This window comes from Chelon labrosus (assembly GCF_963514085.1).
Source record: "Chelon labrosus genome assembly, chromosome: 7".
In the NCBI taxonomy this organism is placed as follows: Eukaryota; Metazoa; Chordata; class Actinopteri; order Mugiliformes; family Mugilidae; genus Chelon; species Chelon labrosus.
This window is the reverse complement of record NC_140343.1, coordinates 30,241,196-30,253,442: the sequence shown is the minus strand read 5'-3', so window position 1 is coordinate 30,253,442 and position 12,247 is coordinate 30,241,196. Positions and strand designations below refer to the sequence as shown.

At 39.6% G+C, this 12,247-nt stretch overlaps 1 protein-coding gene across 2 annotated transcripts; it reads left to right on the top strand.

The window, feature by feature from the left end:
* The first annotated feature begins 4,047 nt into the window (after nt 1-4,047).
* pfn2b (profilin 2b) lies at nt 4,048-11,851 on the top strand. Of its 2 annotated transcripts, none has more exons than XM_084547604.1 (3): nt 4,048-4,712; nt 7,568-7,760; nt 9,590-9,970. In XM_084547604.1, the coding sequence occupies exons 1-3, from the start codon at nt 4,584-4,586 to the stop codon at nt 9,685-9,687; spliced, it is 420 nt and encodes a 139-aa protein (XP_084403730.1). In that variant the 5' UTR covers nt 4,048-4,583; the 3' UTR covers nt 9,688-9,970. The 2 variants fall into 2 exon arrangements, with proteins under 2 accessions (XP_084403730.1, XP_084403729.1); XM_084547603.1 differs by lacking the exon at nt 9,590-9,970 and adding an exon at nt 9,988-11,851 and having other exon boundaries at nt 4,242-4,712.
* The last annotated feature ends 396 nt before the right edge of the window (nt 11,852-12,247 follow it).

Below are 12,247 nucleotides of genomic sequence, written 5' to 3'. Positions count from 1 at the left end.
AGTGAGATGTAAGATGTTTGAATGGTGCAGTTTATTGATTATATCAATCAAACGTGGTAGGACTCAACTGAGCCGGTTAAATAGACTCTAGATTCATGATTCTTGAGTCCTCTTTGATGGCCGGCCAAAGATTCGGCTCTTCCACCTCTACTGAATATTAATTGATAATGAAAAATTAAACGCTATTGAATGTCATATTATCATTTAAAAAATAAAGTGACGGGTAAATACGGATTATGACGGAATTTGTATGACCCTGTCAGTCAAAATGACGGACAATGGAAAAAGTGTAGCGCAACCTCTGGTCGTGTTTAATCTTTTCTAAACAGACAGTTTGCCAACTTTGTGGAATCATTTTCACGGAAACCAAACTGCATTAGATGAAAAGGAGAGTGGCCTTTATTTAAATGTTCATTTATAAGTTTGCAACCCACCTCTCAGCAACTTTAGAAACCACAGGGAGGATACTGATTCGCAGATAGTTGGCTATATTTGAACTGTCACCAGATTTAAAGATTGGGGTGACTGTAGCCATTTTCCAAGACGATGGGACAACTTTTAAACTTTTGTTTAAATGATAAGTTGACCATACATGTTATTGACAACTGGCCTTGTTTTTATATAGCGCTTTTCTACCTATTCGTACTTGCTCACACATTCAACTGGGGGTTCAGTGTCTTGTTCAAGGACACTTTGGCACGTGGCACATTATGGGGATCAAACCGCTAACCTTCTGGTTCGTGGACAACTTGCTCTACCTACTGAGCCACAGCCGTTCCACAGAGGCTCCAGCGACCTACCAAAGGACAAGTGGTTACAGAAAATAAATGAATGAATGCTGCTGCTTTCTGTCCATAAACATTTGCTTCTGTGTACTCTCAACATTTGCTATTTTATTAGAAATATCTGTATGTATAGAGCTTAAGCACAACCTCTCTGCTGAAAAGGATGCAGTGCCAGGTGATGAGCAAGAATTTGCACTATACTGACCCTGAAAACACTGGAAACTTAAGGCTTTGTTTTTCCAAGGATTCCAGTCTAGATCGGTTCTTTTGAAATGACTGAATATCTTTGTCCTGCTTACCTAGGAATGCAAGTATCTGCAAAAATAAAGGGAAAACAATTAGAATAGAATAGACTTTATTGCCATTTGCACAGGTACAGTACAAGAAAGTACAGGTACATTTGAATTCTTGTGCAAGGTTCCCTGAGTCAGCTTTTTTTATGAAAAAAAACAAAGGTAAACATTTTAAGTAGCCGAAGCTGAGGAAGCCCTTGTTATCCAGCTGTTTACAACGCATGGTGCAAACGACCTTGACCAAAACAAAGGCTTTTCTAAAGCAAAGTTAGCTCTTTTCTGTTTCTCTATGACTCATGTGCAGGCTGAATGGCTTGGCTGTGTGTGGTACTATTTTAAAAAAGCAGAAGTGCAAAACAGAGGTGGCCATGGAAACTGTCGGCATCCAATGACAAAGCAGGATATGGGTGTAACTGGCTGATTGACAAGCGTTCCAGGCACAGCCTCATCAATTAATAACTTTTCCTGCACTCAATTCTCCTGCATGGAGAAAAAGTTCAGTGGAAGATTCTAGATAGAAATAAAACTGTCACTTACTGCAAAATACTCATATATAGGAGGCTGTGTACATGGCACATGTAAAAAAAGAACAAACTAATGAGTTTTAAGTACAGAACAGTTGAAGCAGTTGTTTTCTTTTTTAAATTACTCTGTTTTAAATTACTCTGTAATCTCTACATAGTATGTTCAACTTTTTGTTCTCCCTAAAATCTGAATATTGAGATAAGTTTACTTTTCTAAATGCTTGACATACTTACCAAGAATCTTTCCTTCTGAGGGACTTCAACACTTAACCCCTTGACACCGAGTGTCGCGAATTCGCACTGCTTTCGCTCAGACTGCAGCCGAAATAACACATGTAATCCTCCAATGTCGGTTTGTGCACATTCAATACATACCTAGGAACCTTTTGCAAGCAGTAGTTTCTCGTAGGACCAGTCGGAGTGGGAACTACATCCGGTTAATGGAAGCTAACAAATAGGAAGTTCATTTGTGAATTAACGTTTTGAAGTTTAGAAGTCTATTATAATAGTTGGTGTTATAGTGTATAATGTGTAATTTGAATTTGTAATACAAATTCAAATTACACACTATACACTAATCGATTTTGTAATTTCAGTAAATGTTTTACCGTTTTTACCTTTCATGCCTGTTGTCTAATTTGCATCATACCTAAAATGATATCTATACTGTCTACTATAGACAAATGAACAATCTCCACTTAATTTAGCATCAGCTTCAAAGCACAAACACAAATAATTAATTTTTTTTATATAATTGTAAATCAAATCAGGTGTCAAGGGGTTAACATTTGTCATTTCACTGAGAGTCATTGAGTTGCCTTACTGATTAATTAATGGTCTCCATTCAATGGTCTGCCAATGAACAAGGTGCTCTACTTGAACCTGTTGTTGTACAACTGCTCAACAGAAGGTTCTCCACTGGTGCAGGTTTATATAGAGGTTAAGCAGTGTGCATAGGCTTAAAAACAAAACCGTACAGATTAACATCACAGAAATATTGCAGTTGCCTTTTGTTACATTTATAGTCACTTCACACTAGAGAGAAGAGGAGGGAGACAGCAAGATTATTACCATCATTTGGGTGTGCCTTATTAATCATTTCTAATGGGTCTAACACAAACATAGTGAGTACATTATGACCTAGTGGTATATTGTCTCGTAAAAGGCACAGGTTTAATTCCACACTAGACATGCATCCTGCTGAGGTGCTCTTAAGCAAATTTCTTTATTTTTAGAAGTTTAACCTGCTCACATTTGACTGTTATGATCGTCATGTATTAGAGCTAGGAAGGCTTTCACAATAAGAGGCTGTTGATACTCTGGTCCCAACCACTGTAACTGCAGGATTCATCAGCCATTTACCATTTGCCATCATAGCTGGTGTGTCATTAACTGAAAAAGACTTTAATTGTTTTTATTAATTTACCACTTGTTTCATGTCTCAGTCTAGTTACTGTATGTTTCTGTGTTGTTTGCTTTTTATGTACTGTAAACTCACCAAGCAAATCCATAGAAAAGCATGGTTTCCCCCAATAGGAGGCTCTGTCCCAATGTATACAAATTATTCACCACCTTAGTGGTGTGTATATGAAGAGTTTAAATTATAGTAAAGTGTTCTAGACAAAAATGGCGAGCAAATCACTGGAACAAAATGTGAATGAACTATAACTGCAACACTGGAATCCGTTCTGGAGGAACAAAACTTTAAATGTAAACATATACGGAAATACAGCTTTTCTTTTCCAACACAGTGCAGTATCAGAGACTCTCACACATAACTAAAGTTCCTTAAGGATTATTAAATACTCGTTTAATAATCGTAAGCTTACCCTACACAGCAGAATCTTTTCCCACACGTTGGATACAAAAGTGCTCATTTGCACAAAATATTAGACCACTATGTGTTTTAATCTTGTATAGTTACAGGGCTCCCTGAAAAGTTCACATCTTATCACAAGAATTCATTCATTCATTCATCTTCTGTAACCGCTTATTCCTGTGAAGGGTCGAGAGGTCTGCTGGAGCTTATCCCAGCTGTCATCGGGCGAGAGGCGGGGTACACCTTGGACAGGTCGCCAGTCAATCACAGGGCTAACAGCACAGAGAGACAGACAACCATTCACACTCACATGCTCACCTAGGGCCAATTTAGAATCACCAATTAACCTAATGAGCATGTCTTTGGACAGTGGGAGGAAGCCAGAGTACCTTGAGAGAACCCATGCAGACACAGGGAGAACATGCAAACTCCACACAGCCATGGATTCGAACCCGGAACCTTCTCGCTGATAAATTGTTATGATTTTTTTTTTTTATTAAGGTCCCCTTTTCCCCACACTTATGGTTAGAAGTGTCCTTGAGCAAGACACTGAACCCCCAGCTGCTCCCAGTGCGTGGCACTGGTGTGTGAATGTGTGTGTGTGAGCGAATGGGTAGATGTGTCTGTGGGTGTAAAGCGCTTTGAGTACCAATAGGTAGAAAAGCGTATAAAAACAAGGATATTTACCATTTACCAAAAATAAATCTGAAATTTACATTCAAATGAAAAAATAACAATTCTGCTTTTAAAATGATTCTAATATTGGATTTTGACTGGTTTAACCAGCACAAATTCGAAAATATCCAGACTTTACAAATCTTTTATGTACTGAAGAAAAAAATAGTCTCGCTTGCTTCTTGCCATCGTGATTAACCACTATATTCCTCCGCCGCGTAGTATATTTTGCAATGAGGAAGTGAATCGAAGAACGACCTAGGCGGAGTGATTTAGTGAGGACTACACCCAAACGCCTGTCCGATTGCAGCGGCTTCTTTTCGTTGCCTAGACCAGAAGAAAGCCGGGACGTGACGGAGCCGGGGGGGTTTTGCTTGCTGGAGGCCCGCTAAACCACCGAGAAATACAGTTTCCTCGTTGTTCGAGAGACGATTGTGATCTAACTTGACCCAACTTGTTTTTTCATCTTAGAACTAATTTCACAAACATGTCCTGGCAAAGCTACGTGGACAACCTGATGGCTGATGGCAGCTGCCAGGACGCGGCCATTGTTGGGTACACGGACGCCAAATACGTCTGGGCATCGTTTTCCGGCGGTACCTTTGCCAACATAACGGTTAGTATGACTTGTATGTCAATATCTAAAGATTTGGAGGAGGAATGTGTACACTTTGCTTGCTCGAGGGCTTGTCTGCTTAGCCAGGCCTTGTTGAATGAGGATAAGACAGCGCTGTGGTACACATGGTATCTATCCAGTGCCCACATTCAAGATGCATTAGCACACATGCAGCGCTTCTTTTCAACCTCTCATCAACACTCGTCATTGTTATGTTTTTCCATTTAACTAGCAACACTCCGCACCCTTAACTTTCGCATTTTTGTTTTAGAAATTGCCGCTTTAGCAACCGGGGGCAGCCCAAGCTAGTGACAAACTGTACCGCGAACTCGAGCTAACTTAGCAACGTTAGCACGCTAACCAGCTATACCTAGCAGCATTTGCTTGTGATACCGGTCAGATGAGCAAGTTCTGGAAAGCATAGCGGATTTTAATAATTCAATCCAAAGCACTTCTCAGTTAAAAATCATCATGAATTTAACTCATGTTAAGAGCTTAATATTATGTGTTGTATTTCCGAACAAAACGTTATGTTAACGCTGATTTAGCATACTACAACTCGAGGTTAGCTTGAATCAGGCCGGTCATCCCCACTGGAAAATCATTATTAGCTAACGCCAAAAGCGCATAGTTGGCGGCGCTCGCATGCGTCCCTGACGTGCTGGTATGCTGTTGGTCTTTTTCGTTCCCCTAGACGGCTTCTGTGAATCACTCTGCCGCTACCGCCCCGTATTTTCCCAAGATGGCGGATACACTCCTAGTTCCTTATTCATTTTGTTCATGGCAGCACTCTTAGACGTTTGGCCTCAGCTACATTTATTGCCACGAACCAGTGTTTCGTGGAAAATGTAACGTATTCATTTTAAGCACATACAGATATAAACTACCATACATGTACATGTTTTGCTAAATGTGCTTCTCCGGCGTTTCTTGGAGCATCCATTTTGTCATATTTGCCATTAATTGAAATGTTTGTAAGTGAAGGGGAATGCATGATAATGTACGCTAACTGAAGTTTGGCCATTTTGACCAGTCCAAGGGTATCACTATAAAATAATAAGCCGGTGCTATAGACGATATAAGTGTGCTGCTAAATGTTACTTGGGAGTGTCCACTGGGCAAGGGCTGGGTAAGGCTTCCGTTTTGAAGCGCGTTTTCTTGACGTCTGAAAAAAAAAAAAATCTAGAATGACAACCTGCTCACCGGTTCCCAACAAGCCAGCTTTATTTAAATTCGGTGATTAAATTTGGCAAACTCCTTTCAACGAAATGCTGCAAGTTAACTCGAGATATGGGAAACGGCGGCAGAGTTTCATATGGGAAAGAAGAACTGAATTTGATTCCTAGTGGCAAAACTACTAATGGAGTAATTTAGGTAATTGGGCACAGGCACATAGTTAGCCGCCATGCTAACATGAGCCTAGCCAGTAGAGATCTTTTGAGTTTCCAGTCTTTTTCTTCCTGAAGTCTTTCGTGTGTGCCATGACTGTGCAGTTCCTGGAATTAAAGGGCAACGCCTTTTGTTGTGCAGCTTGGTCCAAGCCCATGTTTGGTTAATGCACTGCAGAATATCTCAGCATTATGTTTTTGAAGCTGCAGCTGGTCTGAGATTTCTAAACTTTACAGTGATAATCCAGGTGGCTGTGTCTTTAACTTTGTGCGTTTATCTGTCCAGGGCAGACTGTTCCTATGAAAACACGCAGTTCTCCCTATGCTAAGCTGACCATTTAAAAACAAAACAAGAACAGAAGTTTGCATCTTGTCATGCTCAGTCTGTATACTCATAATGTAAAGTCCTGGTTTTAGATTTAATCTTAGAATAGGTTTCTTGGGGTAATTATTTGTTGGGCACTACATCTGAGAAGTTTCATAAATAGATATAAAAAAGTAAAGTTTATCAAAGTAAGAAACAGAGTCTATTAACTTTAGCTTTTCACCATTTATAAAAAAAAAAAAAAAAAAAAAAAAAAAGCACACCTATGTCATTTGAATGTTTTAATTGGATCTCATATTATACTATATCTTTCACCACTGTGGGAAAAATTAAAGGATTATCTTATTTTATATTTATCTTTTGGATCTTGAGCCACATTGTTATGACACAGTCTGCCTAAATGTATATGAAGCCTTTTGGCTGCACTACTAAGTTGTAAAGTGGCTGCAATAGCTGGACATGACTTAAAGAAAATGTTCCTGTCACAAGGGCCTTGTATCCCCAAAGCCACCTATAGCTGGACATCGGTGTGTGCTCCGTGTATAAGTTATCATGCTGTGCACAAGTGTGATTGTTGTTGATTGTAACTAAGTTTTAATGGTTAAGAAGTTATTTCATTTATTGTCTACAAAGGCAGTTGTTTCAGTTGTGTACTGATGGCATTAATACTACCTTCACTTTAAGTTAAAATTAATAACACTAGTGTTACTACCACTTTTTGGAAACAACTGATTTTGATCCAGTTGATTCTCAGTAAATAAGACATAAAATAGATATTTGATATTGACATCACTCAAACTTGGCTTACAGACAAGTGCTTTTGCAAATCCTGTGTATTTTGTAAAAATATCATTTTGAATATTATAAATAAGTTTAAATATTTCTCTCTCAAAAACTCCAAGGTCCCAAGCAGTGTTATGTATTTTAAGATGTTCATTATGGAGGAAGCACAAAGAATGCAGAGGAAGTAAATGGGTTTTGTATGGCATTTAATCCCAAGGCTTCACAGCCCCAGTAGTAGTAGTAAATGTGAATTTTGTTTGAGAGCAATTGTGAAAACCTGAACAGAAAAGACTAAATGGATTGATATTCTGCATTTAGATTAACCTGTACCTGACTTCCTGCTTTGTGCTTTCCACTAGCCTGACGAAATCGACGTGTTAATAGGGAAGGACCGGGAGGGATTCTTCACCAGTGGGATGACCTTAGGCAATAAGAAGTGCTCCGTAATCAGAGACAGCCTCCAAATCGATGGTGACTGGACAATGGACATCCGGACAAAGAGTCAAGGAGGAGAGCCAACATACAATGTTTCTGTAGGCAGAGCAGGCAAAGGTGAGCACCACATTAAATGCTGTTGGTAGTGCAGTAGCCTGCTTTGATATAGAGCAATTAGTTTAGCTATTTTATTTTATAACTTCTCTGTTGTGCGTGCATGTGGAATAGATGTTGAATACACCTTTCCTCAATATATGACAAACGGGTGTATAATATCTTTCAGTGATAGCTGATTATGAAGGGGAGCAAGAGCATCTTTGCAAAAGGCTGTGGAAATACAGGCACTTACACTGAGGTTCACTGAGCTAGACTAAAAGGGATATTATAGCAATAGTTTTATTGCAGTTTAATTTGTATACATTTGTTGTATTGGTACAGACTAAACATGAGTTTTCTCCCTTTTAATATAATAATGTAGTCTAGAAGGATTTTGTTTCGTTGCTGCCTCCTCATTCAATTCTTAGTTCTGATCTTACAATTTAATTGTTCCCTTTTCCTGGTTTAAGATTTTCATTAAAGTAGATAAAGTTCAACACTAAACGTTGTTGTTCAGTCGAGCTGAAGCTGTATCGCAAAATTGTCGGCTAGAACAGCAGAAGTGGCACATGATTTTGTGCTCTGCATAATTTAAACATTTCTACCACTAACTTGACAACAATATTATAACACATGTTTAGGACCTTACAGCACATTGGCTATGAATTAACCACTTATCACAGCTGTAGTTGAGTCCTTTTGGGGACTGGCCTGAGAGTTGTGCCAGTTTTCATGTTGCCTGTATGGGCCCCAATGCCCTGTCCTCCCCCACTCTTCCCAGAAGCTACCAAAGCTTACAGGTGAGACTGTATCTGAACAAACTGGTTCTTGTTTTTCCACATGTGGCTCACTCTATGTGCTGGGATTTCCTAAAAACTTCTATAACTGCATGCCTCTTTGTCCTTTCTGGTAAACACACCACCTCCTACTTTCAAGGTAATCTGTTCCCCCTGCTCACACGCTTACACTCTGTTCTGGTAAATCTGGGTTACTTCAGGGTTTTCACATGTATTGAGGAGAGGTACTCCTAGCATGCTGGTCTGTCTGCATGTGTGCCACATTAGTGAGGTTAGCCAGAAACGTCACTTTCTTCTCTGCTGTTGGCATGGTACATATTAACAAATTACAGAACAGAAATGAACACTGGGGTATTGATGATTTTGCTGCTCTACAGTTTCACATACCCCAATAACCAACAATTATTGTTTGGGGTTTTCCACTAATACCACTAAAATGGTCACAGAATCTACTTTAAAAATTGCATCTTATCCAGAGTGTTAATCATACAACCCCTTTCATCCAAGCTTCAAAGCACCCACCTACACGGGTTATACACGTAAACAAATTTACAGCACTTTTAGCTCTTCACAAAGAAGTGGGGCACACACTGGGGCCTGGTTCTGACCATGTGATTTTGGCTGGTTCAGTAGTGATCCTTAATGTAAGTTAGAGCGGTTTGCATCATAAGAGATGATGAAATTCTAAACATGGCATTCACCCTTGCGGGTTATATAAAAGTGGAGTTGACATATAAACACACTAACAGCTCTGTGCCTCTGCTTGTTTTGGTCATTCCAAGTGTACATGCTGGCAAACAGCTTTGCATGTATCCATTCTGTCCTCCTAATTGTAATGTGACATGTTGTCTTTTGTTACCAGCAGCACTGATAAGAAAATGAATGTTTAGGCTCTGCACAACTTCAGATCAAAGGCACTGCTCAACTTTTTGTGCCATTATCCTCATGTAGCTGTCTTCATCTCCCTGCTGCTTTTGGCTCTGTGCTCTTCACTTTTCACTTGTGATCTTCTCACCTTCTCTAAATGTCCCCTCTCTGTCTCTTTTCTTTCAGTCTTGGTCTTGGTAATGGGCAAAGAAGGGGTCCATGGAGGCGGATTGAATAAGAAGGCATACTCGATGGCAAAATACTTGAGGGATTCAGGGTTCTAGTTTAGTTTTCATGTAGTTTATGTGATGTAGTTAAGGGAGAGAGGGAAAAAAATACTTAAAAGGGAAAACAAAAAACATAAAACATGTACAAAAAACAAATTACTGTCAAGCTCATGTCCCCCTCCCCGAGCAGCCCCAATCAAAAACCCAGGAACGTTCTGACATAATGCAGGGGTTAGGCTCTGTCCCCAACGATGTAGCCTCGTACTTAGTAGAGGTAAAAATAAGTGTTTTCTTTTCCAGCCCTGCTATCATCATGCCTGTTCATTTATTTTGTTTTGTTTCCTTTGTGTACTCCAGCATTGGTTATTGTCATGGGGAAGGAAGGTGTCCATGGAGGGCAGCTCAACAAGAAAGCATTTCAGATGGCTGAGTACCTGAGGAAGTCCGGATACTAAAGCAGCCTGTACCTGGCTACCTAGCAGATCACCCATACCACCCTGTTGCATTTCACACTACTTCAGTCCTAGTCAGTAGTTACTTTTTCTTTCTCTGCCTTCTCTCTTCCCCATTTATCTTTTTGTCTCCCCCTCCCTCCCCTGAACACACTTGTGCTGTGTACCCCTGTAAGTCCTCTTTTAAGTTGATCCATAGCAAAGGTGAGCATGTTGCTAACAGGCTGTCATGACAAATCTGTACTTAACCAAGACCAGCAAAAACTTGGACAATGAAGGCTATAGCATAGCATCCATTTGAAATAGATCATCCTTTTGTTTCACGGTGCCCATCGATTTAATCCCTCCCTAAGCAGTCGATGCCTTTGGAGCACTTGAGCGTTACAGCTCACCATGTCTTCCTTTTTTTTTCTCTCTCTTTTTCCCTCCTCGTCTGGGAGGGGAGACTACATGCATATCTCAGACTGTTGTCGTTTCTTTCACACCCGACACATCCTCACAAATCCCTCTTGCCAAAATTTCAGTTCCTCCCCTCCCTGTTTCCCCATCCTGTTTGCTTAAGTCGGGCAACACTACAAACTTCAGGAGAGTTTTCATCAAAACACTACCCACCACTCCTGTCATATTCAAAGCTCTTTCCTGAATACTTAAATAAAAAAATGGGGGGGGCTAGTGTTTGCGTGTATGTGGATTGGCTCAGTTTATGTGAACCAGCTTTGGAAGCGTTGTCACCCAGCTGCTGGTAGCCTCTCCTCCCAGCATCACGATTTCAATGATTACACAAAAACCATGGACATTCCACAGTAACAACGGCTCAGGCACTTAATATTGTTTTGTTTGCCAGCTGCTGTTTTTTTTTTTTTTTTTTTTTTTTTTTTTTAAATAAAGGCTGCCATTTTTGGACAGATATCCCAGCATATAACCATCTGGAGTTTTTCCAGTTTGACTTTGTTTTCCTTCCTTTTCTTTCTATAGGACCAAGTGTAGTCGAGGCTCGGGTGTTTATACAGTTCTAAATCACGTGAAGGATGATTTCTAACTTTTTCTGAAGAAGGAAGCCCTAAGCAGAAAGTAATACTATGGTTTAAAATGTAGAGCTACATGGGTAAGGTAAGGTTGGCAGTATCTGAACAAAATTCTGTCATTGTGGCCCCCCCCCCCCCCCCCTTATGGTTTAGAAAAAATGGCTGATTTGTACAAACCCATGTTGTTCTGACAACTGCAATACTGTGGAATGAATTGCCTTCTACTTTAGTCAGCTGAGCTCTGGAGTATCACATGATCTGTCCATGCTCAGTACTGCTAACTTTAAAGTTTGACTACAAAAACACTTAAGTAGAAATGACACTGAACGGGAGATGGATTAGTGGATTCAAAGACACTCATGGTCGTCTTGTTGAAACATTACTACAGAACCTGTGTATCCTGTGCCATAACGTAGAGATATGTGTTGCAGTTGTAAGATGGATTTTTACCCACTGTCTACTAAGGAGTCACTTCCTTTGGCACTACTTTTTTTTTTTTTTTTAAATTGCTTCAGCTTCACTGTTTAGGCCTTGTGGGATCTATTTACTCATTTAAAAAAAAAAAAAAAATTCCAATTCCTGTTTGCCGATTTGTTCATTTCCTTTCCTCACCATTTTTGTTTTCTTACATCTGGGATACAGTCTCTTTAATGCATCTGATTTCATATGCATAAAAACCAAGAAATGCCATAAATTGATTTATCACCTTGTTTACAGACAGATCAAATAAATTTATTCCAACCAGATACAAGTGTTTACTGTGTTTTTAACCTTTTATTCACATCGGTTTAAATGATGTTTAGGTTCATTGCTGGTTTTGATGCATCCAAGGTCCATTTAACAGCTCTTTAGGTACTTAGAATTATCTTTCCTTCCTGCTTCTGTTAGGCTTCCACAATGGACATTCTTAATACATGCCATATTGTTACACCACGAGGTGTAAAAACCTCATAACCCAGATGAACCAGTCTGTGCAATTTTTATTTTTTAAATCCTATTTCATTATCTTTTATACGCTACTCTTATTACTCTTGATAGTTTTTCTGCCCGTTCTGTATGCTTTTGCAAACTGCAATTTCCCATTGTGGGACAAATAATGGTTTTTCTTATCTCTTGGTATGCAAGACTTAAGACTGAACT

Bases quoted from the DNA above. Each gene is read 5' to 3' on its own strand.
- pfn2b (XM_084547603.1), top strand. From the start codon at position 4,584: ATGTCCTGGCAAAGCTACGTGGACAACCTGATGGCTGATGGCAGCTGC. The intron at 4,713-7,567 runs GTTAGTATGACT...GCTTTCCACTAG, and splicing joins GTACCTTTGCCAACATAACG to CCTGACGAAATCGACGTGTT. The intron at 7,761-9,987 runs GTGAGCACCACA...TGTGTACTCCAG, and splicing joins TGTAGGCAGAGCAGGCAAAG to CATTGGTTATTGTCATGGGG.